Genomic DNA, 25900 nt, shown 5'->3' with positions numbered 1-25900 from the left:
TCTAACCCTCAGAATTAGTGGAGAACCTGAAGATGATTCCCATGGGTGACCTTTGGGCACCAGAATCCTGTGTTGAAGTATTGATTCTCCTCTCCTTAGTTCCCTGTCTTGTTTTTAACACCATGTACCCCTGGAGGCAGAGATGGGCTGATAGAGATGCAGAGATACATAGAGGACTAACCCTACAGGCTGACACGTTACCTGCATACAAGCACAAGTACCAACAGGCAGATGGACAAATGTTGGTAGAAAGACACCACACAGGGCAATCTGATATTTGCAGCAACAAATTAATACCACGGGTTGTGTGTGTAGGCACTGCCAGCAGGCTGACAGACTGGCAGATAAGCAGAAGGAACTATGGTAGAAGGATGAAGTTGGGTGCATACAATCTGGAACAAACAGGGACTGGCAGCCACCCACAGGCAGAATACAAACAAGTAGGCTCAAGTGGCAGAAGGAAAAACAGGTGCCCCAGGGGCCTATGCAGATATATCCGGTGGCCAGGCTGGGCTTCTGTTGAGGCAGACCACCCCAGACCAAGTCCTCTTTTTTCCCCTACCTTTAGGCAGAAGCATCCACCAGCTACACTGGAGGCCATAATCCGTGAGGCAGAAAACATCCCTGTTCACCTACCCAACATCCAGGCTCTCAAGGAGGCTCTTGCTAAGGCCCAGGCCTGGATTGCTGATGTGGATGAGATCCAAATGAGGACCCTATCGTCCACCCTGCACTCCTCACCCCATTTCCACCTTGGCCTTCAATCCAGTGGGGAAGAGATGGCACATACATAGAATTGTGCTGGGTTGGGTTGGCTAGAGAGGAAGGGGGCATGGCACATAGTCAGGAGGCACAAATATGCTTGGTAAGCAGTGTGAGGGGTTGGGAGGATGACCTGAGGGAAGAGAGGATGAGAATGGTAGGAGCCAGGGAGGCAGGTTGTATGGAAGTGGAGCTGGACAGGGGCTATTGGCATGGAGGAGAGCAGAAGAGGCAAACCACAACAAAATAACTAGTATGGTGGTCCTGGTAACTGACTAGATTTTTGGGGGCTGAGCTAATGTAGGAGTTCTGGAGAGAGACAGGTGAGGACTCCTTACTGTGATCCTTGTTTTTTTTTTTTTTTGCCTGGAGACCATGAGCCCAATTCATGTTCCCAGTGATACCCAGCTCAGGGCCAGGTATAGTAAGTAAGAATCAGTAGATCTTCACAAGTTGAACTGAGTTTTCTCTTACCCTTGTCTTCTCCAGAATGGTGACCACTATCCCTGCTTGGATGATCTAGAGGGCCTGGTGGCTGTGGGCTGGGACCTACCTGTGGGGCTGGAAGAGCTGAGACAGTTAGAGCTGCAGGTACTGACAACTCACTCATGGAGGGAGAAGGCTTCCAAGACCTTCCTCAAGAAGAATTCTTGCTACACGCTGCTGGAGGTGAGGTCTGAGACCCTGACCCACACAGCCTCTCCTGCCCTTGGCTGTTGTGAGATGGCTCATATAAGAAGATGGGTCTTTGTGGGTACTGGGGTGGGGAGGAGAGAGTGTAGGCACTAGAGGAAGCTCAGTCATGCCCTCTCTTGTCTGTCTGCCTCAGGTGCTCTGCCCTTGTGCAGATGCTGGCTCGGACAGCGCCAAGCGCAGCCGTTGGATGGAGAAGGAGCTGGGGTTGTACAAATCTGACACAGAACTGCTGGGGCTGTCTGCACAGGACCTCAGGGACCCAGGCTCTGTGGTAAGGAGCTGGTGCATTGATAGGGAGAAGTTGGGTTCTGGGTATTTCCCTGCAGTGAGGAAAGCCTGATGATGATAAGATTGTCAGGTCTTATCCATGGGCAGACCACTTACCTCAGTTCCTCTGATTTGGGAGTGGGTTGTTAAGGGGGCCAGAAAAGGGAAGAGATGGGGTGCTGACCCACTCTCCTCCTGCCCTGGTCACCGCAGATCACGGCCTTCAAGGAGGGGGAACAAAAGGAGAAGGAGGGTATCCTGCATCTGCGTCGCACCAACTCAGCCAAGCCCAGTCCACTGGCATTGTCGACCACAGCCTCCTCTGCAACCTCTATCTGTGTGTGTGGGCAGGTGCCAGCTGGGGTGGGAGCTCTTCAGTGTGACCTGTGTCAGGACTGGTTCCATGGGCGATGTGTGTCGGTGCCCCGTCTCCTCAGCTCCCCAAGGCCCAATCCCACCTCATCCCCACTGCTGGCCTGGTGGGAGTGGGACACCGAATTCCTGTGTCCACTGTGCATGCGCTCACGGCGCCCATGCCTGGAGACCATCCTGGCACTGCTGGTAGCCCTGCAGAGACTGCCTGTGTGGCTGCCTGAGGGCGAGGCTCTGCAGTGCCTCACAGAGAGGGCCATCAGCTGGCAAGGCCGTGCCAGGCAGGCTCTGGCCTCTGAGGATGTGACTGCTCTGTCGGGACGGCTGGCTGAGCTTCGCCAGCGGCTGCAGGCTGAACCCAGGGCTGAGGAGCCCCCTACTTACCCTTCAGCCCCTGCTTCTGACCCTCTTAGAGAGGGCAGTGGCAAGGATATGCCTAAGATGAGCTGCCCAGCCCAGCTCTTATCCTCAAATTCCTATCTCCTGGCCCCTATCCCTGTTTAGGCTCCAGCCCTGTTCCTGTTTTATTTTCAGTCTCCTTTGACCCAGCCTTCCTGCCCCATTCTGTATCCCATCCAGATCCCTAGACTGTGCTCCCTGCTGGTAGCCTGTGTCTGCCCTCCTCCTCCAGGAAGTGGACGGTCCCATGTTTGGGGTCGGGGGAGGAGAATAGCACCTAGCTCTTTGGTTCAGTTACCCCGACCCATTCTTGCTCTCCTTGGCAGGTCCAGGAGTTGCTGGAGAATGGAGACAGTGTGACCAGTACTGAGAAGGTAGCCCTGGGGGAGGGCTCAGGTAAGAGAGGTAGGTCTAGGTGTGGGTAGGCTGTTGACTGGATATTACCAGAGTGACCCATGTGGTCCTTGACTTTGTCGTGGGAGTAAGACCAAGGGCAGCCTCTAACCCAGCCTGTCCCCCAAACTCCAGACCTGGAACTGCTGTCCTCGCTGTTACCACAGTTGACTGGCCCCATGTTAGAGCTGCCTGAAACAACCCGGGCCCCCCTGGAGGAGCTCATGATGGAGGGGTACCTGCTTGAGGTGACTCTGGATGAGAACCATAGCATCTGGCAGCTGCTGCAGGCTGGGCAGCCCCCAGACCTGGAAAGGATCAACACACTTCTGGAGGTGAGGAGAGGAGTCATGGGCAGGGCCAGGAGGTCAGGCCAAGCAGGCAAGGATCCCAGGCCTGACCACTGGCCCCCAACCCCTTTTCTGCCTATCTGTGATCACAGCTGGAGAAAGCAGAACGCCATTGGAGTCAGGCACGTGGCCGGGCCCTGGAGAGGTGGTGGCGGCAGAAGGTGGATCGGGGTGGGGAGGGCGATGATGCAGCCTCAGAGGAGCTAGAGCCAAAGAGGGTACGGAGCTTAGGGCCAGAGGCCGAGGAGGCCCAGGAGGAGGAGGAGGAGCTGGAGGAGGAGACTGGGGGTGAGGGCCCCCACTCCCACCCCTTCCCACCACTGGCAGCCCCAGCATCCAGGAGAACCAGAATGGCTTGGAGCTGGGGCCAGGGGCCAGTTGAAGCTCCTTGGCCCCTTTCTCCACTCTGACTCCCCAGCTGCATATGCCCTGCTCACAGCAGCCACCTCAGCAACAGTTGTGACAGCGGCTGAACCTAGCACAGACCCCAACAGACCCCTCCTCAGCCTCAAGGATCCTCTTTCTGACCATCAGGCCCGCTTCTTGGGAGGTGGGGGGAGGAGGGATGGCCACCCTTCCCAGCCCACCCCAAGTCCCTTAACTTTTTGTATTCTGACTCCAAGGTATTGTTCCGACCTCAGTTCCTGGGGGCCGGCCCCTGGAGTCCCCCCTCCCTGGTAGCCTCTAACCAGCATTCCCAGACACCTGAGGCAGATAGACGGATGGATGGGCAGGTGGGCAGGGTGGGTGACTGGGGCTAGGCCAGCACCATTCCAGAGACAGGGCCAGTGCATATGCAAACTGGGGGATCTCCTCTCTCCCTTCTCTCCCCAGTTCCAGCCCTGGCCAGGCTATGCTACATTAACCTCACCTCCCTCTCCCCCTTTCCTTATCCCTCCCCCTTTCTTCTTCCTCCCTCCCCCTTTCTCCTCCTCTCCCTTCTTCCCTCCCTTCTCCTCCCTTCCCCTGACTGTTCCACCCAGGAGGAGGAAACTTCACATAGCTGTGCTTGCAGTTTTTTATTTTAAATGGATTTGGTTGGGGAGCTGAACAGGGCTCCCTGTGATCTGAAGAGAGCTTTTGGTGCTTGTCCTCACAACCACCTCAACCCTCCCTCCCTGTACTTCCCATCTCCTTTCCTCCTCCTCGGTTCATGTTGTAATAAAAGAAGATTGTTGCTGTGTAATTAATTTGTTCAAAAGAAAAAAGCAAGAAACTTGGTTCCAACTGAAGCCTATTTTAATTTTATTTTATTATTTTCCTCCTGTTAGAAATAAAACCCTTAGCAACATTTTTTTGAAACATGTTTCTGAAGTGCATTTCTCTTAGAAGGGGGAGAACAGTTCCTTCATCACCTTTCAGTGCTGCAGGAGCACAAGGGCTGAAGCCAGGGTGTTCTGGGTTCTGACACTGAGTTCCACCAGGTTCTCTTTAACCTTAGGACATCCCTTATTGTCCCCCACTCCGAAGACAGTTTTCTCCATCTTCCAACAGATGGGTCTTGACACCGTTTACCTAAACTCCTGCAACTGTCTTACACCTTTATCCCCTCCAATCTGTCTTCAAGTTGCCAGAGGGATTTTTTCCACAGCTTTGTCAAAGTATAATTTACATACCATAGTCTTAACCTGTTTTAAATGTACAATTCATTGATTCAGAGGAATGTTTTTAAAATGCAGATCTGATCATGTCACTCCTGCTTAAAACCTTCCATGATGCTTTACTGCCCTTAAGATCAAGATATGTGACACACACACATAGAATCTCATTCTTTCTAGGATTGCTTTCCTGTCCAACCTGTATGCCACATTCAAGTAGCCTTCCCTGATTTTTCTCCCTAAAGAGTTCTTTCTGCCTCTGCTGGATGGTGAGTAAAAGCCCAGATGTGGTGATTTGCAATCCTGGAGGTCACTTTTATTTTAACTTTATTAAGACGTTATTCATGTACCATACAATTCACCTTAAAGCATAGAATTCAGTGGTTTTTAGTATATTCACAAAGGTGCAACAATCATACCACACAATTTTAGAACATTCTTGTCATTCCACAGAGGGGCACCCCTTAAGTGTCACCTCCCAATTCTGCCATCCCTCCAGCCCTAGGCAACCACTACTCTACTACTGTCTCAATGGATTTGCCTATTCTGGACATTTCATTAAAATGGGGTCATGTCATGTGGTTCTTTGTGACTGGTTTCTTTCACTTAGCATAATTGTTTCAAGCTGTGAGTACTTTTAAATGTAGATACTAGTGCATGGACAGATTATTTCTGTTATGGGCCCCCAATGTCTTTAAAATGAGCATTGTCAAATCAGGGCCCATCACCTGAAGTTGTATAGTTGTCTTCATGGGAATTTGCAATTATCCGTTTTTTTTCTGGCAAGAAGGCTAACCAGCTTACCTCATATTTCACAAAGGGATCCTTGACCCTCCAAAGGCTAAGAAACCACTCTTTGTGGTCCTGAATGTTCTGTGTTCTGAGTCTGGCTATGATAGGGGGATAGAGGAGGAAGCAAGAGCATTGAAGCTCTGCTAGGCCAGCCAGCTTCCTATCTTGCCTGGTTCTTCAAGGGCTTTCCTTCCTGCCAAAGGGCTACCCCCTGGAGCTAAGCACACTTATCTATTCTGCCCTTCCTAATCATCAGTGGATTAATTCTGCTCTGCTTCTCCCTTCCCAAATTTCCAGTTGCAGGAGACCTAATGATAGATGAAAAAGCTTTAATTGGTGGGAAGGTTTGGCCTAGTCAGGGAGCACTGAGCTGTACAAGGAAGGTAGGCAGGGACCAATGGGCAACCTTATCCTGGGCCCAGTGTAACCCCAGGCCTCAGTCCAGGCAAAAAGCTGGGCCTTCAGTCTGTCCACCTATCTGGAACTGATCATGAAAAGGGGGTTGGAGGAAAGGACATCAGAAGAAACAGACCTGAGAGCTGGGACAGGCAGGAGGGGACTCTGCCCCAGCACATCATGATTACTCCCTACCCAAGACAGCTAACTATGGGAAGAAGTGGCCAGGGAGGGGAAGGAGAGATGGTGCCCACAACCTGCAGCAACTTCCAGGCTAGAGAATTGCTAGGTCTTGGGTGGGGGTCCTCCAGAATACAGGTTCATCCCTCAACAGTTTTCAGATAATCTTTTCCATCTTGGCACTTCCCTGCCCCAGCCCTCTCACACACTTTCTGCCCCCTTCTCAGTGGATCTGCAGCCCCTGAGCTTTGGAGGAAAGGCTCTACCTCCATCCTGCAAGACCCAGATCAAGTCTCACCTCTTACACAGAGCTTTCTCTAGTATCACATCTGCCCCACTTCCACATGCATGGCTCTGGAAAGGAAGAAATGAATGACTGGTTCAGGGGTGCTCCGGATGAGTGGGGGATGGGGAGAATAAAGATTGAGGGAGCAGAGGATATCTCTGCTGCAATGTAATTTTCTGTTGTATAGACACTGCCTTGCTGCTGTGTTCTCCCTGAGGCTTCCACATTCCTCATGATGGCTCCACGGTCTGCAGGTGACAAGGGAATGGTTAGAGGTATCACTTCTACTAAAGACTAGCCAACCCTCTCCCTCAGGTCCAAGTGACCTCCTCTTCTCCCCCTCCTCGGTGCCTTCACGGAAACACCCTAGGGTTAATGGATCTGTTTCTCCTCCCACTCCCAAGGTCCCCATTATGGGAGCTCCTAGAGGGAAGGCAAGGTTTAGGCGGAGTCCTGTCTGTCCCCAGTTCCAGGCCAGGGCCATGCACAGTGTGGGCTCAGAAAGAGGATACAGGTGCATCAGTTGAGGGCTTACACTGTATGTGAACTCGGTTTCCTTTCAATTGCATAAAGTTCATTGGCACAGGGTGTGATCTCATAGGAGTGGAGTCTAAGGTCCAGGGTCCATGGGGTCTGAAGGGGCAGAAACAAACCATGCTTTCCAGAAATCCTGAAATTGTAGTGATGGGAAAGGAGGGTTTGGGAGGTAGAGACAGGATCCTTGCCCTTGGGGCACTCATATTCAAGGAAAGGGAAGGGAGCATTCCCTTGTGGACCTCCTGGGTGTCGTGCTCCATGTGAGGTATTTCACAAAGTCCCTGTCAGACATGCAGGAAACAGACCCTTAGAAGAACAGGCCTGGCCCAAGGATATCATCCAGGCAGAGCTGGGATTTCTACCAAGTCACTGTGAACTAAAGGCCTGTGCTGCCCTTGCAAGCAGGGAAACAAGACCTGGGAGAAACATTATGGGCAGGAAAGGCAAGTACATAGAGTATCTATTTCAGTGAAGACAAATCGTTGCCTCCTGCAGAACAGAATAGGTCCAAAGTAATCAGCTGCCACCAGGAAACAGTTCTATGGTTGGGGCTCAGTGTTGACCCCTGCTGTTGGTAGGTTGAGAATTCAGCAGTGGGTATAGCCAGATTGGCCTCGGTGGGTAAAAGTCCATATTGCCGTCCCTGCCTGTATTAGTTATGTATTGCTGTGTAATAAATTGCCCCAAAACTTAGTGGTTTAAAACATTTATTCCTGTAGGTGAGGAATCTGTGCATGACTTAGCTGGGTCTTCTGCATCAGGGTCTCACAGGTTGCAGTCATCTCAAGGCTTGGCTAGGGAAGGATCTGTTTTCAAGCTCACTCACTTGGCTGTTGGTGGGATTCAGTTCCCCGTGGGTTGTTGGATTGAGGACCTCGGTTTCTCACTGGCTGTTGGCCAGAGACCACCGCAGGTTCCTTGCCATGTGGGTCTTCCCATTGGGCAGCTCACAACATGGCAGCTTACTTCATTGGAGCAAGCAAGTGAAGAGGGAGGGAAGAAAAGAAAGGGAGGGAAAGAAAGAAGTTACAGTCTTTATAGCCTAATCTGGGAAGTGGCATCCCATCCCTTTTGCCATATTACTGTTAAAAGTAGTCACTAGGTCCAGGCCACACTTGAGGAGGAAATTACACAAGGGTGTGAAGAACAGGAGGCAGGCACTGTTGGGGACCATCTTGAAGACTGACTACTACAGTTTGTCCTCTGGTCCCCAATGATTCACATCCCTTCACATGCAAAATACATTCACCCCTTCCAATGGTCTCTAAAAGTCTCATCCCATTATAGCATTGGTTCAAAGTGCAGAACGTCATCATCTGGTATGTTAAGTGGACTCCTTGGGTAGTATTTTCCTTCATCTGTAGATCTATGAAACTAAGGAGACAAGTTATCTGCCCTCAACACACACAATGCACAGTGGTGGGATAGGCAAAGGATAACTTCTACAGACATTACAGTTCATTAAAGGGGAAAGAAGGGTGACACAAAGGAGTCACTGGTTCATAGCAACTCTGAAATCCAGCTGGGCAAATGGAAGTCCTTGATTAGAGGTCAAGTCCTGGGGAAAATTCTCTGTGGCTCTTGGTTCTGCCCTCTCAGCCCTTGGTTCTACCCTCTATGTCTTCCTTCCTTTTTCTTGAAAGGTAGCAAGTGATTACAACTGAGTAATTTTCTCAGTCTGCATCTTGCCAATAGAATTTGGGGGGTCCAATGGGCTCTTTTCATTTTGTCCTGTCTCTACAATCAGCTGCCACCAGGAAATAATTTCATAACAGAGCTTGGTGTTAATCTCTGTTGTTGGCAGGTTGGTCATTCAGCAGTGGCCATAGCCAGACTGGCTTTGATGGAAGTCTATATCACCAAGCCCATGTAAAACCTCCATACCTGCCACCATGGTCATTTTTATTCAGGAGTCCACTGAGCAAGGAAAAGAGTGGCAGGGATAGATCTTGGCTGACATCCATAGAATAGGGCATCTTGTCCATCTAATTGAGAGCCTCCTCCACAGTAGATTCTTTCTGGTGCTCATTTATATGGGACATGAATATCCTCATACTCTGTTCCCTTTCTAAGAGGGACATCCATATGCCCCTTCCCCAGACCTCCTTATCAACAATATTCAAATCCCGTTCTTTCCAAGTCCTTGATCATCTAGCCAAATCATTAGCGATTACTTATGTATCAGTGTAGGTCCGTACACCTGACCATCTCTGTGTACAGGCAAAGTTTTCCTACTCGGGAGAATTTCCCTTACCACTGTCCTTTGGGATCAGCCTCAAGTGGGGGCTGTAAGACTGCAGCTAGCCACTTACAGCTGGTGTCAGCATATCACGCAGAACCATCTATAAATCAAGCTCAAATATTATATCCCTTAGTCACCTGGTCATAGGGAACTCCCCATGAGGCCTTAGGTGTGAGTGAGAAAAGGATGGCAGTGCAGCAGGTGGGGAATCTGATCCACCTGCTCGGACAGCTTACTTGTGTCTTCCAGACCTGCTTATATAAACCTATGCTATTTGGTGGTGGCAGGCTGCTGCACCAGACAACTTTATGGCTTAATGGGACAGTTAACACACAGGTTGCACAGGTCACCTGAAGTCTTATGCTCAGGCATTCATTCAGAAAGTAGATCCTCTTCCATTTTTTTTCCCAGTTTGGTAACTCCTATTATCTCGATGTGGCCATTTAAAATTACATACTACATTTATTTAGTCTTCTAAAAATTGTTTTTTTGGATCCAAGATGGCTGAATAGGGAGAGGCTGGGCTCACTTCTCTCCCAGAAAAACAACTAGGGGTGAGGCAGGAACTGTCTGCAACAACAGATCTGGGGCTCTGGAGATCGGGGTAAGTGCTCTACAATACCCAGGAAAAGTGCAGGACAAAGAGATGGAAAAGCTATGTTGAGAGAATGTGAGTAACCCCCTTCAGGCCTGGCTCCAGGTGCCCATACCCCATGCTCAGGGCTGACAGCATCTGGTTCTCCAGTCTCTGGCCAGCAGGCAGCTCCAGACTGAAATAGCAGCAGAGGTCCCTTCTCCCAAAAAGTGGGCAAGACATGATTAGTACTGTGCCAGCTTTTGGCTGGCTAATTTGAACTGCTGGGGCTACCAGGGGTTTAAACCTGCCCTGCCTGGTGCAGCTGTGCCATTGTCTGGAGTTGGCAGGCTGCTTCACAGCTTTCTGAGGGCTGAAGGGAATCAGTTGCCAAAGAGTGCCATCTGCTGGCAGATGAGGAAAGCATACCTCTGGGAAGACATGGAAAAAGCTTTTGGATGAAGGGGACCATCTGCTTGGCATGCCTAGAAAGTGCACCTTGGGGACCAGAAGTAAAGGCTTTCAGGTATCTTTACCTGACCTTCCTGGGGCCATGTGGAGCTGGTGTGCATCCCTGGTCCCTGGCCCAGCCCTGGTTGAGAGCATTAACACAAACTGAATCAACAACAAAAGTTTTGACAAGAGAGAGAATCTGACTTTCAGAATAAACTCACCAAGATAATCCGATGCCCAGACCAGCAGCAAAAAAAAAAAAAAATAAAAAAAATAAAAAATGCATGATAGTAAGAAATAGGACGATATGGCCTAGTCAAAGGAGCAAGTCCAAAAGACAGAGCTGATACAGAATCTGGAACAACTAATCAAAGATGTTCCAACAAATCTCCTAAACAAATTCAATGAAATGGCTATAGGATATTAAGAAGACACTGGGTGAGCATAAAAAAGAATTTGAAAGCATGCAAAGAAAAACAACATCTTATGAGAATGAAGGCACAATAGATGAAATTAAAAATACACGAGAAGCAAACAACAGCAGATCTGAATAGGCAGAAGAGAGGATCGGCGAGCTAGAAGACAAAGCATCTGAATTCAAACAGACAAAAGAAGAGATAGAGAGAAAAATGGGAAAATTGAGCAAGGTCTCTGGGAACTGATTGACAACAAAAAGTGCATGTTCATTCACTTCATGGGTGTCCTAGAAGGAGAAGAGAACAGAAAAGGTGCAGAAGGAATACTCAAGGAAGTAATGGCTGATAACTTCCCAACTCTTATGAAAGGCATCAATATCCAGGTACAAGAAGTACAACATACCCAAAACCAAATAAATCCAAATAAACCTACTCCAAGACACATGCTAATCAGAATGTCAAATGCCAAACATAAAGAGAGAATTCTGAATGTGGCAAGAGAAAAGTGATTCATAACATACAAAGGATGCCTGATAAGACTAAGTGTCAATTTCTCATCAGAAACCATGAAAGTGAGAAGGCAGTGGGTATGATATATTCAAGGTACTGAAACAGAAAAATTGCCAGCCAAGAATTATCTATCCAGCGAAACTGTCCTTCAAAAATGAGGGAGAGTTTCAGATATTTACAGATATGCAGTTGACAAAGTTCAGTAACAAGAGACTTGCCCTATAAGAAATACCAAAGGGAATCCTGGAGGCTGAAAGGAAAGGACAAGAGAGACTAGGAGGACAGTGTAGAAATGAAGATTATCAGTAAGCGTAACTAAAAGGGTAAAAAGATAAACAAAAATAAGATATGGCATATAAAAATCAAAGGATAAAATGATTGAAGTAAATGCTGCCTTTAGAGCAATAACATCAAAGGTTAAGTGATTAACACAGACTGGCAGAATGGACTAAAAATATGGATTTTTTTATGGTGTCTACAAGAGACTCGTCTCAAACCTAAGGATACAAATAAGTTGAAAATGAAAGAATGAAAGGCTGGAAAAAGATATTTCATGCAAACAGTATCCAAAAAAAAAAAAAAAGCTGGTGTAGCTATACTAATATCAGACAAAATACTTCAAATGCAAAGCTGTTATAAGAGGCAAAGAAGGACACTATATATAAATAAAGAGGGCAATTCACCAAGAAGAAATAACAATCATCAATATATATGCACCTAACCAGGGTGCCCCAAAATACATGAGGCAAACACTAACAAAACTGAAGGGAGAAACAAATGTATCTACAGTAATAGTTGAAAACATCAATACACCACTCACATCAATGGATAGAACATCTAGACAGAGGATCAATAAGCTGAACAACCCAAACTAACTCCAGAAGACATAGAAGATCTCAACAAACCAATCACAATTAAAGTGATTGAAACATCCCAACAAAGAAAAACCCAGGACCAGATGACTTCACAGGTAAATTCTACCAATCATTCCAAGAAGAATTAATACCAATCCTGTTCAAACTCTTCCAGAAAATTGAAGAGGAGGGAACACTACCTAACTCATTCATGAAGCCAGCATCACCTTAATATGAAAACCAGATAAAGATACTACAAGAAAGGAAAATTACAGACCAACCTGTAATGAATATAGATGCAAAAATTCTCAACAAAATATTTGCACATTGAATCCAATGACACATTAAAAGAATTATACATCATGATCAAGGGGGTTTTATCTTAGTTATGCATGGGTTGTTCAACACAAGAAAACCAATCAACGTAATACACACATTAACAAATCGAAGAAAAACCAGATGATCATCTTGACTGACACAGAAAAGGCATTTGACAAAATCCGGCATTCCTTCTTGATAAAAACACTTTGAAAAATAGGAATAGAAGGAAACTTTCTCAACATGACAAAGGATATATATAAAAAACCCACAGCTAACATTGTACTCAATTGTGAAAGACTGAAAGCTTTCTTGTTGAGATCAGGAACAAGACAAGGATGCCCACTGTCACCACTGTTATTCAACATTGTACTTGAAGTTCTAGCTAGAGCAATTAGGCAAGAAAAAGAAATAAAAGACATCCAAATCAGAAAAGAAGAAGTAAGGCTTTCACTATATGATCCTATACCTAGAAAGTCCTGAAAAATCTACAACAAAGCTTCTAGACCTAATAAATCAGTTCAGCAAAGTGACAGGATACAAGATTAAAATGCAAAAATCAGTAGTGTTTCTACACACTGCTAATGATCAGTCTGAGGAGGAAATCAGGAAGAATTCCATTTACAACAGCAACTGAAAGAATCAAATACCTAGGAATAAATGTAACCAAGGATGTAAAGGACCTGTATTCAGAAAACCACGAAGCATTTAAAAGAAATCAAAGACCTAAATAAATGGAAGGACATTCCGTGTTCATGGATTGGAAGGCTAAATATTACTAAAATGTCAATTCTATCCATATGGATTTACAGATTCAAGGCAATCTCAATCAAAATTCCAACAGCCTACTTTGCAGAATTGGAAATGCCAATTACCAAATTTATTTGGAAGGGTAAGGGGCCCCAAATAGCCAAAAACATCTTGAAAAAGAAAAATGAAGTTAAAGGAGCCTGACTCCAGACACATGCACCCTAGGTATTGCCTCTCTGGATTCTCAGCTTCCCAGAAGGCCTAACTTGCAGAGCAATCTTGAGGGACAGAACTCAGGGAAGACCTGACCTGTGTGTCCTGACCTGCTCCAGGAATCAGATAACTCTTGTGGCAAATATTATCATGTAACTAGTGTAAGGCTCTGTTTAAAATAATGGGACTACTACACTGGTCAAGATATGCAAACTCCCTGCTGTTATGAAGTTTGCATTGTGGAGTAGGGAGGGAGACAGTAAACAACTAAACAAAGAAATACATGCCATCTCAGAGTGAGAAGTGCTGTGAAGACAGGTGTCTTTATTCTGACAATTAAACCAGTGACATGCAGCATTTTGTTCAGCTTTCAGTAATGCTGATATCTGTATAAAATGTATTGTTTGCAAAGAAGCGGATTCCACTTAACAATAATAATTAAATAACATTTTTATTTTTGAGGTCAGAAATAGAAAAATCCTAAGGCAAATGACCGATATCTATCAAATGCCACCCCAAACTGTGCTCAGTGTTGAAAACTGTGCCTCCTTGTGTTGTGCAAAGCCAGGGGAAAAGGAGTCAGAATTCTAGCCATGCCACAGCACACAGATTAATAAAAGAGTTTCTCCAGCAGCCAGTACAAAGTCTTCTATATTTTTGATTCCTACACAGACTACATCTATAGTATTGTTTCAAGAATGGAGGGGATGCTCTTCTTAGCAGTGTTGTTAGAAAAGAATGTTTAAATCAGGAAACACCCCATGATGCCCACCTTTGAGTGTGAAAGAAGAAATGAAGAGACCAATGAAACATGGTCCATGCCATGGGGCATACACTGGTCGCAGACACATATGGACAGGGTAGAGATAGAAGACACAATGCATTCTCAATCTCTTGAATGAGCAGAAATTTGAGAAGAGACATTTCCTAAGTTCACTTATTTATAGGGCATTATTTCCAGTTGACACACAGCTCATATAATAATACCGATACACGATGAGAGGGAAATGTAGGTATTTCACTGGTATGATATGGTTCTAGATGAAGCATTGGGGTAAATGAAACAGACAGTCCCTGAGTTAAGACAAAAATGAGTAGTGATTTCCTTTATCCACTCATTTACAGTATATAATTTCCATTAAACATGTTCATGTTATTATAATAGTCCCACTGCATTGAGAGCGTAGCATGTGTCATCATCACTAGTACAATAAACATGTTCTGAGCACCTGCTGGAGTCTAGGCTGCAGGATCTGGGCTTTGGTGGGCCTGGTGCACACAGGCCCATTTCATGCAGGATAACAGTTGGCAAACTGCACAAATATTATGCGACAGACATGACAGAAGCCAGAACATGGGTGAGCCAGCAGGGGATGCTGGGAACGCAAAAGAGAGCTCTGCATCCCAGGTGGTCAGGAACAACTTCTCACAGGAGGTGGTATGATATTATACAATATTATTACATCCATATGCAGATGTGGTAACTGAGGATCAGAGAGGTTAAGCAAATAGCTCAAGGTCACACAGCTGGGAAGTGGTGATGACCATTTTCCTCTTAGGTCTGTTCTCACACAAAGGTCTCTGCACTATTTATTAATTACACCAATCTTTCTCTTTTAATGTTGTCACCTGTTTTGATACACAGTCACCATCTCTGGCTTACTTACTCTTGGCTCTCCTTGCCATTTAAGTTCTTATAACCTGGCAAATACAATACAGATTTTTGTTGAATCACATCAGACCATTTTACTTTATAAAAGTAAATTTTTCTTTGCCATGCACGTTAGCCAAAGCCCATTTTCTTCAGTTTGTATTGCACCGACAATAATGAGAATGGAGGACTGTGCTCTAGAGTGTTAGATTCCCTAGGTCATTCAATCTTAAATCATATTTTAAGATATGCAGCTAAATAGATAGTTTCAACATGCAAATAAAAACAGTAAAACCAGTGCTTTAGGAAAAAACTATTTGCAAAGTATTGTATCAAATGCTAAGACTTTCCATGGCAAAGACACCATCCCTTTGATAAGGCATTGGTGAAATTCTTCTCCTTACCAAATGGAAATCCTTTCTTCTTCTTCCTTTCTATCAGTTGCTGGTACTCTGAGAGACTCAGCAAGCAAAGGCATTAAAGTTTGCTGTCTGAAAAAACCAACTGGCAAAAGAATTCTGAAACAGACATATAAATATAAGCAAGCACAGATCCTATCCACCAATAGAGGTCTGTGTATATAGCGAAACTGTATCAAGGATGATGCAAACGAAAATCAGTAAGTAATCATTAAACCAAATTTCTGATTACAGTAGAGTTCTACTGCCCAGGATCTGCAGTAATCTAGCAGCTGGGACGACCGAAGAGGCCCCTCTTCTCTAAGTACATTACACCGCAGCTTGTATTTGACAGAATCTTGTAAATAACTGCATACCAATGCAGAAGTCACAGAGCGTAGCAAAAGCATGTCTGTTCATAGAAGACGTCATGATTGACCTTCTACACACACACTTTCTAGAAAGAGGTTCTCTGATGATTTCAATATGGGATGTGTAGTTTCCTTGCAAACACTTGAATTATTTTGCCTTGTCTTGTGGGGGATGGGGTAGTGGGGAGGTATGAGGGTTGGGTTCATGCGTCAACTTGGCTAGGTGGCCTAGCTGTCTGGTCAAGCGGGCCCTGGCCTGACGATTCCTGTGAGGCTATTTGAGGCTGGTTGGTTTGTCGGATCATCAGTCAATTGACTGCAGCTGACTGATGATTCATCAAGGGGTGTGCTTCCACAGTGAGAGAATGCAATTGGCTGGATTTGGTCTGGGTGATCACTTGGAGGCTTATAAGCCGGACTGTTAGAGAACCTTCACTTCTTCTTCGGCTGCTCAGTGAAGCATTTCCTGGGGAGCTTGTCGAAGTTGCCAGTTCGTTTCCTGAGGAGTTCGTCAAAGTTGTCGGTTCATTTCCCGAGGAGTTCATCAGACGTCTTCCTTGGAGTTGACAGTTTGTTGACGGTTCTGCAGAATTTGGACTCGTGCGTGCCCGCAGTTGGTGAGTCACTTTTACAATCTGATAATCAGAGCCATCTCTCATTGATTCTGTTTCCAAGGAGAACCCTAACTAATACAGGAGGGGTGAGGCGCCTCTGAACCTCTTGAACACCGATTCTAACGGTTACCTCTGGAGTTAACAAACAATGGCCAGAGGAAGTTAAAATGTCATATTTCTCCACTTAAAAATGTCCATCCCAAATAGAAAAAGGGAACCATTCCATACACACATTTTAAACTTGCAGTTCAGGCACTGAAAAGACATAGGGCATCTGATAAATACCACCTGCATTCTTAAGAGAGCACCATCCACGTTTCCCCAAAGAGAAGGACACTGTCCCCACGACCTGACCATGCACCTGGCCTGCTCTAAGGGAGATCTTGTTCTCGAGCTCTCAGGGGCACGTTCTTCCCCGGATCATACCTATGCCGTGAAGAACCCAGCACACAGCTGCTTCTCCTCTGCCCCCCACCTCCCACCCATTCACTTCTCTGTGCTGGGAGGGTCTCTTTTCAATGGGTGAATCAGCTTGTGGCTTAAAACTACAAACAGTGGCCACCATTTGCTGCCTCTACACCAAATATTTCAATACACTGCCCACTAAACCCTCACAGCAGCCTGATTAGAGCAGGAGATCTTTCTCCTCATTTTACAGATGAGGTGGTCATCTCTGGAAATTAATTGAACTCCTGGGGACTCAAACCCACAGCTGTGCAACGGCTCTCCCACACCCGAAGTCCAACCTGCCATCCACTGTCCTCAGGTGGGCTTCAACCATAGGCAAAGGATGCCTCTCCTCCAGGCCAAGCCCAGGCCTCCAGGCTCTGGCCACGACTTCCTTTGGCAGGGAGGCTCAGTTTGTGTTAAGGGCTGGGCTTAACCTTAAGATGGAGGCCTTGCCTTGGATGACAAACTGGGGAGCTGAGGCATCATGCTGCAGGCCCTAGTCTTGACCCTCAGCAGTTTTAGCCGACACCTCTCCAGGCTCCTGGACCCCAAGGCTGTCCAGGTGTGCTGAGAGCTTCTTCAGGGTGGGAAGAGAGCTCCAGACCTGTCCAGAGCAGTGAGGAAGTTGTTCCCCAGTCCATTTGGTCAGGAGCCAAAGGAGGTCACCAACTAGGAAACCAAACCTTTTACTCCATTCCCTGAGGAGTCTGAAGTCAAGGCTTTTAGAACATCTGTACCCTGTTGTGTCCCATCAGTGTGTGTGTGTGTGTATTAATAGAATGCATGAATTTCATTAACGATATGTAGGCATTTATTATTTAAAAAAATAAAGAATGAACAGCAAGTATTATCGTAGTCACATAAGGAAAGGGTAGTCTTTGGGGTAAGCCATGTCCCAGAACAGTGAATGGTGAATGAGATTTTATAACCATAGCAGTTCTCAGAGCTCAGGTGAAATTCAACATTGTCGAGGTGGTAAACTTAAGTAAGGCCTCTTTCACGCCTGCCCAAGCAGGCATGTGGATAGAGAGATTACCTTTTAACTGAGGAAGTAACCATATTTGGATAGCACGTCATACTTTTTCAAAAGGTAAAATTTTTGTGGTCTAAATGAAGGATGCAAAAATGAGAAATTACCCCAAAATGTTATAATCGTCATTTTACAGATAAGAAAACTGAGCCACAGTGAGATTAACAAGCCCAAAGACACACAGGGACTAAGTGGTGGATGCTTGATTAGAATCCAGGAAACTCTGGCTTCATCATCCCTGCTATGCAGCCATACACTGATGAATTCCAGATCCATATATCCAGCTCAGTCATCTCTCCTTAACGACGGACCTCATGGTCTGACAGTCCCACAGGCAGACTGCACTGAACAAGCCCAAGGCAAACTCCAGGGAAGAGGAGATGACTTTACATAGAAGGGAAGTGTTAGAGAAACTGGCTTCCAAAGGCTCTACCCCCACCCCATGGAGGGACAGAGGGACTCAGGGATAAAGTGTGTGGAGGACTTGAAAGGAGTGGTGTGACGTGGGAAGATGGGTTTCTCCGTGAGACAGGCTTTTGATATTTCCATTAAAGGGCATACATGTGATAATACACACCTGTTATCTTGAATTTATTTATTCATTTTTATTTAGCATGGGGAACACATGCTGCACCATGAAAATACAAAAAGCTGGTATGTAAACCCAAGCAGATATATGCTTAGGTAGAGAGTTCCCATTTTACCTAAGCAGTACCTGGTAGAAAAACAGCATTCTGCTGTACAAAACAAGAACATGCACCTAGACTAAATGGATGAAACAGAAACTAGTCATTTTCCCAAAGTATTATCATCCTTCTCATATTACAGATGAAGCAGCTGAGGCACAGAGAGGTAACATTAGCTCCCCAAGTCCTAGGCATAGACAGTTGAGTCCCACAGGCAACTAATACTAAACATGTCCCCAACTGAACTCCTCCACCCCTACTTCACACACACCTGCACCCCCTCTAGTGGTCCCTCACCCAGCTGCTGAGGCCAGAGATCTTTAAAGCCATCCCTGATTCCTCCATGTGTCTCACCACCCCCAGCATCACCAAGCCTACTTCCTAAGTGTTTCTAAGTAAGATTTTTAAGCTGACTTCTCCCCATCAGCACAGACAGTACTTTAGTCCCCATCACACTCACTTCTCTCCTGGACAACCACCACCACTGCATAGCTAGTCATGCTGCTGCCAGACTTGACCCGCTCCCACCCATTTTCCTACCACTGCCTGTGGGTCCTTTCTTAAATCCTGATCTCGTCAGTTATGTCACTCTTGCTCGAAACTTTGCAGGGGCTGCCTCCTGTTCCTAGAGTAATCCTCAGGCCCCTGGACAAGGTACAACAGGCCATGCTTACCCCAACGTGCCTCATCTGAAGCAGGCCCCTCCTTCTGCCCCACCCCACACTCTGTGTTCCTTACAATCTAAACCCCCTGTTCCTCAGATGGCCATGCTCTCTCATTTCCACAAACTCACGCTGCTCTTCCCTCTGTCTGGAGCTCTCTTCCTCCCCCTTCATCTGCTGCATTCCTACTTACCTTCAGGTGTGAGGCTAAGTAAATCAATTTTCATGTTACCTGGTGGATCCCTGGATGGAAAAGCCCAGTGATCAGATTTGATATTTTTATTATAGGGAATGTGGTGGAGATTCAGTATAAATTTCCCAGTGGACCAACGTTTTACTCAGGTTGAGAATGAGCTAAGAAGAAATGTAACATGAGAGCTGAGTGTTTGTCAGAAAGGTTTCCTTGCTCATGGTAAGGAGCGAGGATCTTCCAGGTTCTCTGTGACAACTGCTGCATTTGAATATGGCGTTTGGAATTGTAATCGCAATTTTAGTACCATGAGGGCATCCAGGCTGAGGACAAGCCTCATCATGGAGAGGGAAAAGCAGAAGTATGGAAAGAATCTGTCAGTTTATGAGGTCATTTACTCAGTAGATTAATAGGCCTGGAACTGCCCTACCTCTGAACTATTTTTTATTGAGATAATTATTCATTACAAGTCAAAGGATAGCCCACATTTTCTGTTATGAAAGTATACTAACTGAGTTGTCCTCCCTCTGCACATGGGTTGATTTACTGGTCCCTGTTTGTCTTCAGGGAAAGAATCAACTGCCTGCACACTATATAGGACTGTTGTGGTTTGAAGCTGTTATGTACCCCAGAAAAGACCATGTTCTTTTAATCCATTCCTGTGTGTGTAGACCTATTGTGGGTGGGATCTTTTGATTAGGTTATTTCAATTTAGAGATATGACCCGCCTCATTCAGGGTGGGTCTTGATCTTCTTGCTGGAGTCCTTCATAAAAGGATAAAACAGAAGCTAAGAGATGAGTTTAAGACATGCTCACACAGAAAAGCCCTGGAGAAGCTGAGAGAGGACCCACAGAGGCTGAGAGAGAAAGCCACTGGAACCAGAAGATGAAGGCAACAAAATCCGGGAGCGGAGGACCAGCAGACACCAGCCATGTGCCTTCCCAGGTGTGCCGGTTTGAATGTATTATGTCCCCCAGAAAAAGCCATCTTCTTTGATGCAATCTTGTGGGGCAGACATATTAGTGGGGATTGAGTTGGAACATTTGGATTAGGTTGTTTGCATGGAAATGCACCCCACCCAACTGTAGGTGATAACTCTGATGAGATAGTCCCATGGAGGCGTGGCCCCACCCATTCAGGGTGGGCCTTGATCATTGGAGCCATAAAAATGAGCTGACAAATGGAAGGATCTCAGTGCAGCTGTGAGTGACATTTTGAAGAGGCGCTACAGCCAAGAGGGACACTTTGAAGAAAGCACAGGAGCTGCAGATGAGAGACAGTTGGAAGATGGCCGTTAAAAGCAGACTCTTGCTCCGGAGAAGGTAAGAGAGGACAAATACCCCAAGCGCAACTAAGAGTGACATTTTTAAGGAACTGCAGCCTAGAGAGGAACATCCTGGGAGAAAGCCATTTTGAAACCAGAACTTTGGAGCAGACGCCAGCCACGTACCTTCCCAGCTAACAGAGGTTTCCCGGACACCATTGGCCATTCTCCAGTGAAGGTACCTGATTGCTGATGTGTTACCTTGGACACTTTATGGCCTTAAGACTGTAACTGTGTAACCAAATAAACCCCCTTTATAAAAGCTGATCCATCTCTGGTGTTTTGCATTCTGGCAGCATTAGCAAACTGGAATACCATGTGACAGAGGTGTCCCAGATGCCAGCAGCCTGTCTTCAGAGTCCAGGTATCATCGTTGATGCCTTGAGTTGGACATTTTCACGGCCTAAGAACCATAAGCTTGTAAGTTAATAAATTTCCATTGTAAAAGCCAACCTATTTCTGGTATATTGCATTCAGGCAGCTTCAGCAAACCAAAACGGGTATCCTCCTTGAGAATCTGAAGACCCCTTCATCCCATTCCTTAGGTTTCCCCAACAAGTGCCATAAACCCTGGCCACAAACTATGTTAGTTCCTACAACATCTCAGGGCAGCATGAGCCCACTGGTGGTTCTCTCACCTTGGCCCTCACAGAATGCAGACAGAACATGTTCTACCTGGCCTCCACAGTGAACTCAGGAGATAACATCCTGTAATGCAAAGGCCCATTACTGCAACTCCCTCTGCATTCCTCTTCCATTAGCTCTTCCCAGTCCTTAAAAGCTCTCCTGACCTCGCTTTGGGGGACTTGAGCCCTCTTTCTCTCCCCTATTGTGGTAGCCTTCTGTTCTCTCTCCAACACAATAAGCTTCTGGATTCTCTCTCCTCTATATTGAATATAAGCTTTGAATAAAGTTATCCTTATGTGTTTGATATCACGTGGTGCAATTTTTTTCTTTGACAGTCACTAATACAAAAATAAGGGCGAATCTGGGACTCACAACCCTGCCTGACTCCAATGCTGGTCCTGTCTCCACCCACTATGAGACACTTTGTTTTCATTGTAGTTGCTGAGATACAGTTCCATGAGGAGATAGATAGTCATCATCATTCACAATGTTCACCCAGAAAATGCACCCACCCAGTAGGGCAAAGAAACACTCAAATCTTCTGAGAGAATCTGAGTCTGACCTCGGAGGAGCTGCCCCAAAGCCAACAGACTTGGATTCCCTGGTCCTGAAAGAAAGGGAAAGAAAGGCTTGCCTCTGAGATCAGATGACAACTGAGCAGGACTTTAAGATTTGCCCACTAGGTGGCCTGTTGAGTGAACAAAGACCTGCAAATTGGAGTCTGTGTTCCTCATGTCCACAAAGACAAGGATGTGAACACACTGATGACTGGGTACGTCAAGTCCAGGTGAACTCTTTCACCTTCCCAAGGAGACGCTCCTCCTTGCTGGCTTCCTCACATTTTGCGCAAACCCTCCTCTTCTCTGACTGCCCTTTGCACTACCTCCTTTGCACTACTGCTACAACCTTGCCGGGATTTGTAATTCTGCCTGTATAACCCTCGGTTGTGTTTTTCTGTTTAGCTAGCAGGATAGAAGCTTACCCAACCCAACAGGACCTAACCCCTAGTAGCCTCTGACCTCCCCTCCTTCCATTCACCTCTCCCTCTCTGCTCTCCAGCTGCACTGGCCTCCCTGCAGTGTCTGGACTGTGTCTGGCAGGCTCTGTCTCAGATGCATTTTCCCAGCTGCTCTCTCTGTTTGGAAATCCCTAAGCCCAGATATCTCCCTGGCTGACTCCTTCTGCCCCTTCAAGTCTTTGTTGAAAAGTCACCTTCTCAATGAAGCCCCACTGGTTTCTCTGTTGAATATTATAGCACACAACTCACCCACTTGCTGCCCAAATTCCTCCCTCACTGCCATGATCTACAGTGCCTATCACCTTCTAACATACTGCACAATTTACTAACTTATCCTGTTGAGGGTCTACTGTCTGCCATCTGTCATATCCCCTCCAGAGAATCAGAAATCCAGGGCAAGGATTTTTGTTGGTTTTCTTCATTGATGTATCCCAAATACCTAGAGCACTGCCTTGCACATAGCAGGCAATCAGTAAATATTTGTTGATTGAAGGAACGGGTCTGCCTCTCCGACTGGTGTGTGAGACCGTTGAGGGTCTGGTTTTTCTCCTCCATGGGAAGAAGAATGGGGCACCCAGTCCACGCAGAGACAAGCCCTGTCTGTCCGCAGCAGCATCCATTTCATCCACAGCTGCTGCCCAGCAGCTCTGTTATCTGGAACTTGAGGACTGCCTGGCTTTATTTCAAACCCCACGCATTTACCTTTAAAGGAATTTAGATTTATTCAATGATTTTGCTTTACTTTGGAAACCAAAGTTATTCTTGGCATGCTAATTTGAAAATAAAAAATGTGGCAGTTTCTGAAACACTAAGACATTTAACATTTGTGATTAATTTTGTTGGGCCAAGGTGAAATACTTCAATCTCAGTGTGGGTTTTCCTTTTTTTTTTTTTTTTTCCCATTGAAGCTCTTTATTACAGGGATGCAGAACATATACACAAAAGTTCCTTTCACAGAAAGGAGAGACCAAGGACAGAGGAGCACCCCAGCCCCATCCTAGTATGCAGGCCACAGCCATAAAACACAGTAGACACACAACCCCACCCCTCCATCTCCAAAAGGAGCTTAAGATCAGTGACATGAGTGGAGTGCAATAGTCAGGACTTAAGAAGAGACCTGTGAAGAGGCCCCTCATATCAGGGGGTATAAAAATCTTGCATAATGATGACTTCACAGGGATTCTATTTGAATGCTTTAGACTCCAAAACCATAAAAATACAGATCAATCCAGTCTAGACAAAGAGGGGAGGAGGTGTGTTCTTGTGCACTAAACTTGGAGGTAAGAGAGCCCAGCACTAGCCACAAATAAATTAAAACCTACATCATGCTGTGGAGTCCAGTTACTGCACTTAAGGTGCAGAGGGTAGTGTTCCTAGTGGAGTTCCACTTGTTTCCAGAGCGGACCCCTCTCGGAGCCTCCTGGAAGGAATGCAGAATTCCACCTGGTGGTCCACGGCCCCTGAGGCCTGGAGCAGATAGGACAAGCTCTGGCTCTGCCTTCCATCTGGAGTCAAGGCCTGCCTATCTACTGAAATCCTCTCTTGTCTCTGGCCTCTTGGTCTCCAGGGGGACTACCTGTCACCAGGGCTGATGGTGCTGAGCCCCAGCACCCTGGAGAGCCCCTGGATTGCCTAGAGGTGGGGAGGAGAAGGCTGCTCCCACCCACACAGGGCAGGTAGTTCTTGAAGCAGCCATGACTTTGAAGGGAAAATACCACCATGCACTATAGCAAATGTTCCCAGGCCTGACAGGCAAGCAGATGGGCTGTCAAATACTCTTGTGTGATGGTGGGAGTCTGGCCCCTAACACTGGGCACTGCATCAGGCCTGGGGACATACACCTGTGGTCACTGGCTGCCTGTGCAGCCAGCTCCTCGATACAGCAACCGTGGTGGAGGTCAAGTCATGCAGAGACATGGCTGCCCATGAAATCACTACCGCATCAACGATTAAATATCACCATAGCTCAGAAGGTGGTTGTGCAGCCACCAACTACAGACAAGGTGGAAAATGTGGAAAAACCTCTCTTGCATCAGATTTGGGAGGAGGGAGGATGAGGACTGATGGAGGTCACTGCTTTCCCGAGTATCAGTTGGGCCCGAGTCCCAGCTCACATGTTTGCCTCCTCCCTGGCCTTCCTTCCAACCTCCTGGCACAACTGGAGATCCAGCGGCTATGACCCCTTAAAGGGGTGACCAGCACCAATCCGTAGCTGGTTGCTCCTCCAGCCTCCTGGCTGGGCCCACATCCATGATGGCAACAGGTCACAGCTGACACTCCTCTCATGCCCTGATGCCCTTCAGACTGCATATTTGGGGGAGGAGGTGGGAAAGGGGAAATTACATATCTCCTCTTTTCAGAAATTTAATTTGTAATTTTTTTAAAAAAGGAAGAAACTCGAAACTCCACCCACATTTTCCATCCTTTGTCTTGGTCAGCTTTCTTTTGGCAACAATCAAGATGTATACAGAATTATAGAAAAGTAACAATGATGCGATCATCACTTCATTAACTGGCAGTAACTGCCTTTTTGGATGGCACACCAGCTCCATGGGAGATGGATTTCAGCAAGCTGTGGGCAGAGGCTTCAGGCCCCGCATCCTTCTGTGGTGTCAGGCCCTCAGATGACGGGCAGGGTAGGATTCCCTATGATAACATAGACTTATTTTTAGGATTTGCAACAATTAGGAAAAAAAATCTTCATAATAAAATATATAAGCCTGTAGAATAATACAATAATTGCTAAATATTTTTCAAGCCTTTGACACAAACCTGCTTAATACTCAACAGAGATGGTTCCCCAGCAGGTCTCTGTTCCAATCTTAATTTCAGACACTCATGTATAACATTAAGAAGGACTCGACAGAGGACCAAGAAGGCGGGTTCAAACGATGGTAAATCCATAGATCTGAGCTCTTCCCATGATACAGTGCTGCATTTTTGCTCAGAGGAAGGTGGTGAACTTGACAACTGCACATAGTCTGAACCCCACATGGGATCTGGAAATTCTGAAAACTATAATAAAAATTAAACAAAGATTAAAGAGACTGTCCTAAATTTGTCATTATAAACTATTATTCTCTGTAATTTGCTGACAAATCTAAAAAATTACAATTTCACAGGAAAAATATCCTTAGAATAATTCATCATTTTCAATATAGACCCCAAAAGTTCTGGTAGTGTTAGAAAACCATACCAGGAACTAAAATCAAACTGCAATATTTTTATCAAAAAAAAGTATACTATAAAAAGAATCAACTTTAACATTTTTCATAATGAAAAAATTAGAACCCTTTATTTCAAAGGTTAAACACTGTATTCTGCCACTAACTCTAGTTTGACAAAACCACAAAATTATTAAAATTTGAGAAAAGTTACAAAATCAGATAATAATTCATCTAAACAGCCATTTATGTAAATATAAAAACTAGTGGGTTCAACCAATTCTTTTTTCCTTTAATTCTCTTGAATGATGTGGATGGAAAAAAACAAAACAATTCACACAACTGACCTGGCTGG

The 25900-nt window shown here is 46.0% G+C and overlaps 2 protein-coding genes and 1 long non-coding RNA gene across 8 annotated transcripts in view; 2 read left to right on the top strand and 1 right to left on the bottom strand.

The window, feature by feature from the left end:
- The window catches only part of LOC119525171 (lysine-specific demethylase 5C-like), a 41022-nt gene extending 36808 nt beyond the window's left edge, over positions 1-4214 (top strand). Inside the window, 8 exon segments of the mRNA XM_037823775.1 lie at positions 569-702; positions 1247-1431; positions 1592-1729; positions 1939-2076; positions 2823-2901; positions 3025-3224; positions 3332-3544; positions 3547-4214. Coding sequence (XP_037679703.1) covers positions 569-702; positions 1247-1431; positions 1592-1729; positions 1939-2076; positions 2823-2901; positions 3025-3224; positions 3332-3544; positions 3547-3702 — 1243 coding nt within the window. The 3' untranslated portion in view covers positions 3703-4214.
- Positions 4215-4423: 209 nt separating this feature from the next.
- LOC119525169 (mitogen-activated protein kinase kinase kinase 4-like) overlaps positions 4424-25900 on the bottom strand; it is a 104118-nt gene continuing 82641 nt past the window's right edge. For 4 of the 6 annotated variants that reach the window (XM_037823766.1, XM_037823770.1, XM_037823771.1 and 1 more), the window contains 2 exons: positions 25154-25396; positions 23085-25027 (listed from right to left, as the gene is read on the bottom strand). In XM_037823766.1, the coding sequence (XP_037679694.1) occupies positions 24890-25027; positions 25154-25396 (381 nt within the window). In that variant the 3' untranslated portion in view covers positions 23085-24889. Of the gene's footprint in view, positions 7994-23084; positions 25028-25153; positions 25397-25900 lie in introns of those variants that run through there. The other 2 variants (XM_037823767.1, XM_037823768.1) reach the window with 2 other exon arrangements.
- Positions 16347-18501, top strand: LOC119525172. Its single transcript, XR_005214932.1, has 3 exons — positions 16347-16395; positions 17051-17158; positions 18009-18501. It is a non-coding gene; the product is annotated as an uncharacterized LOC119525172 (long non-coding RNA).

The sequence above is a fragment of the Choloepus didactylus genome, assembly GCF_015220235.1.
Source record: "Choloepus didactylus isolate mChoDid1 chromosome 24 unlocalized genomic scaffold, mChoDid1.pri SUPER_24_unloc2, whole genome shotgun sequence".
NCBI lineage: Eukaryota > Metazoa > Chordata > Mammalia > Pilosa > Megalonychidae > Choloepus > Choloepus didactylus.
The sequence above is the reverse complement of the archived record's forward strand: the minus strand, read 5'-3'. Positions and strand labels throughout refer to the sequence as shown.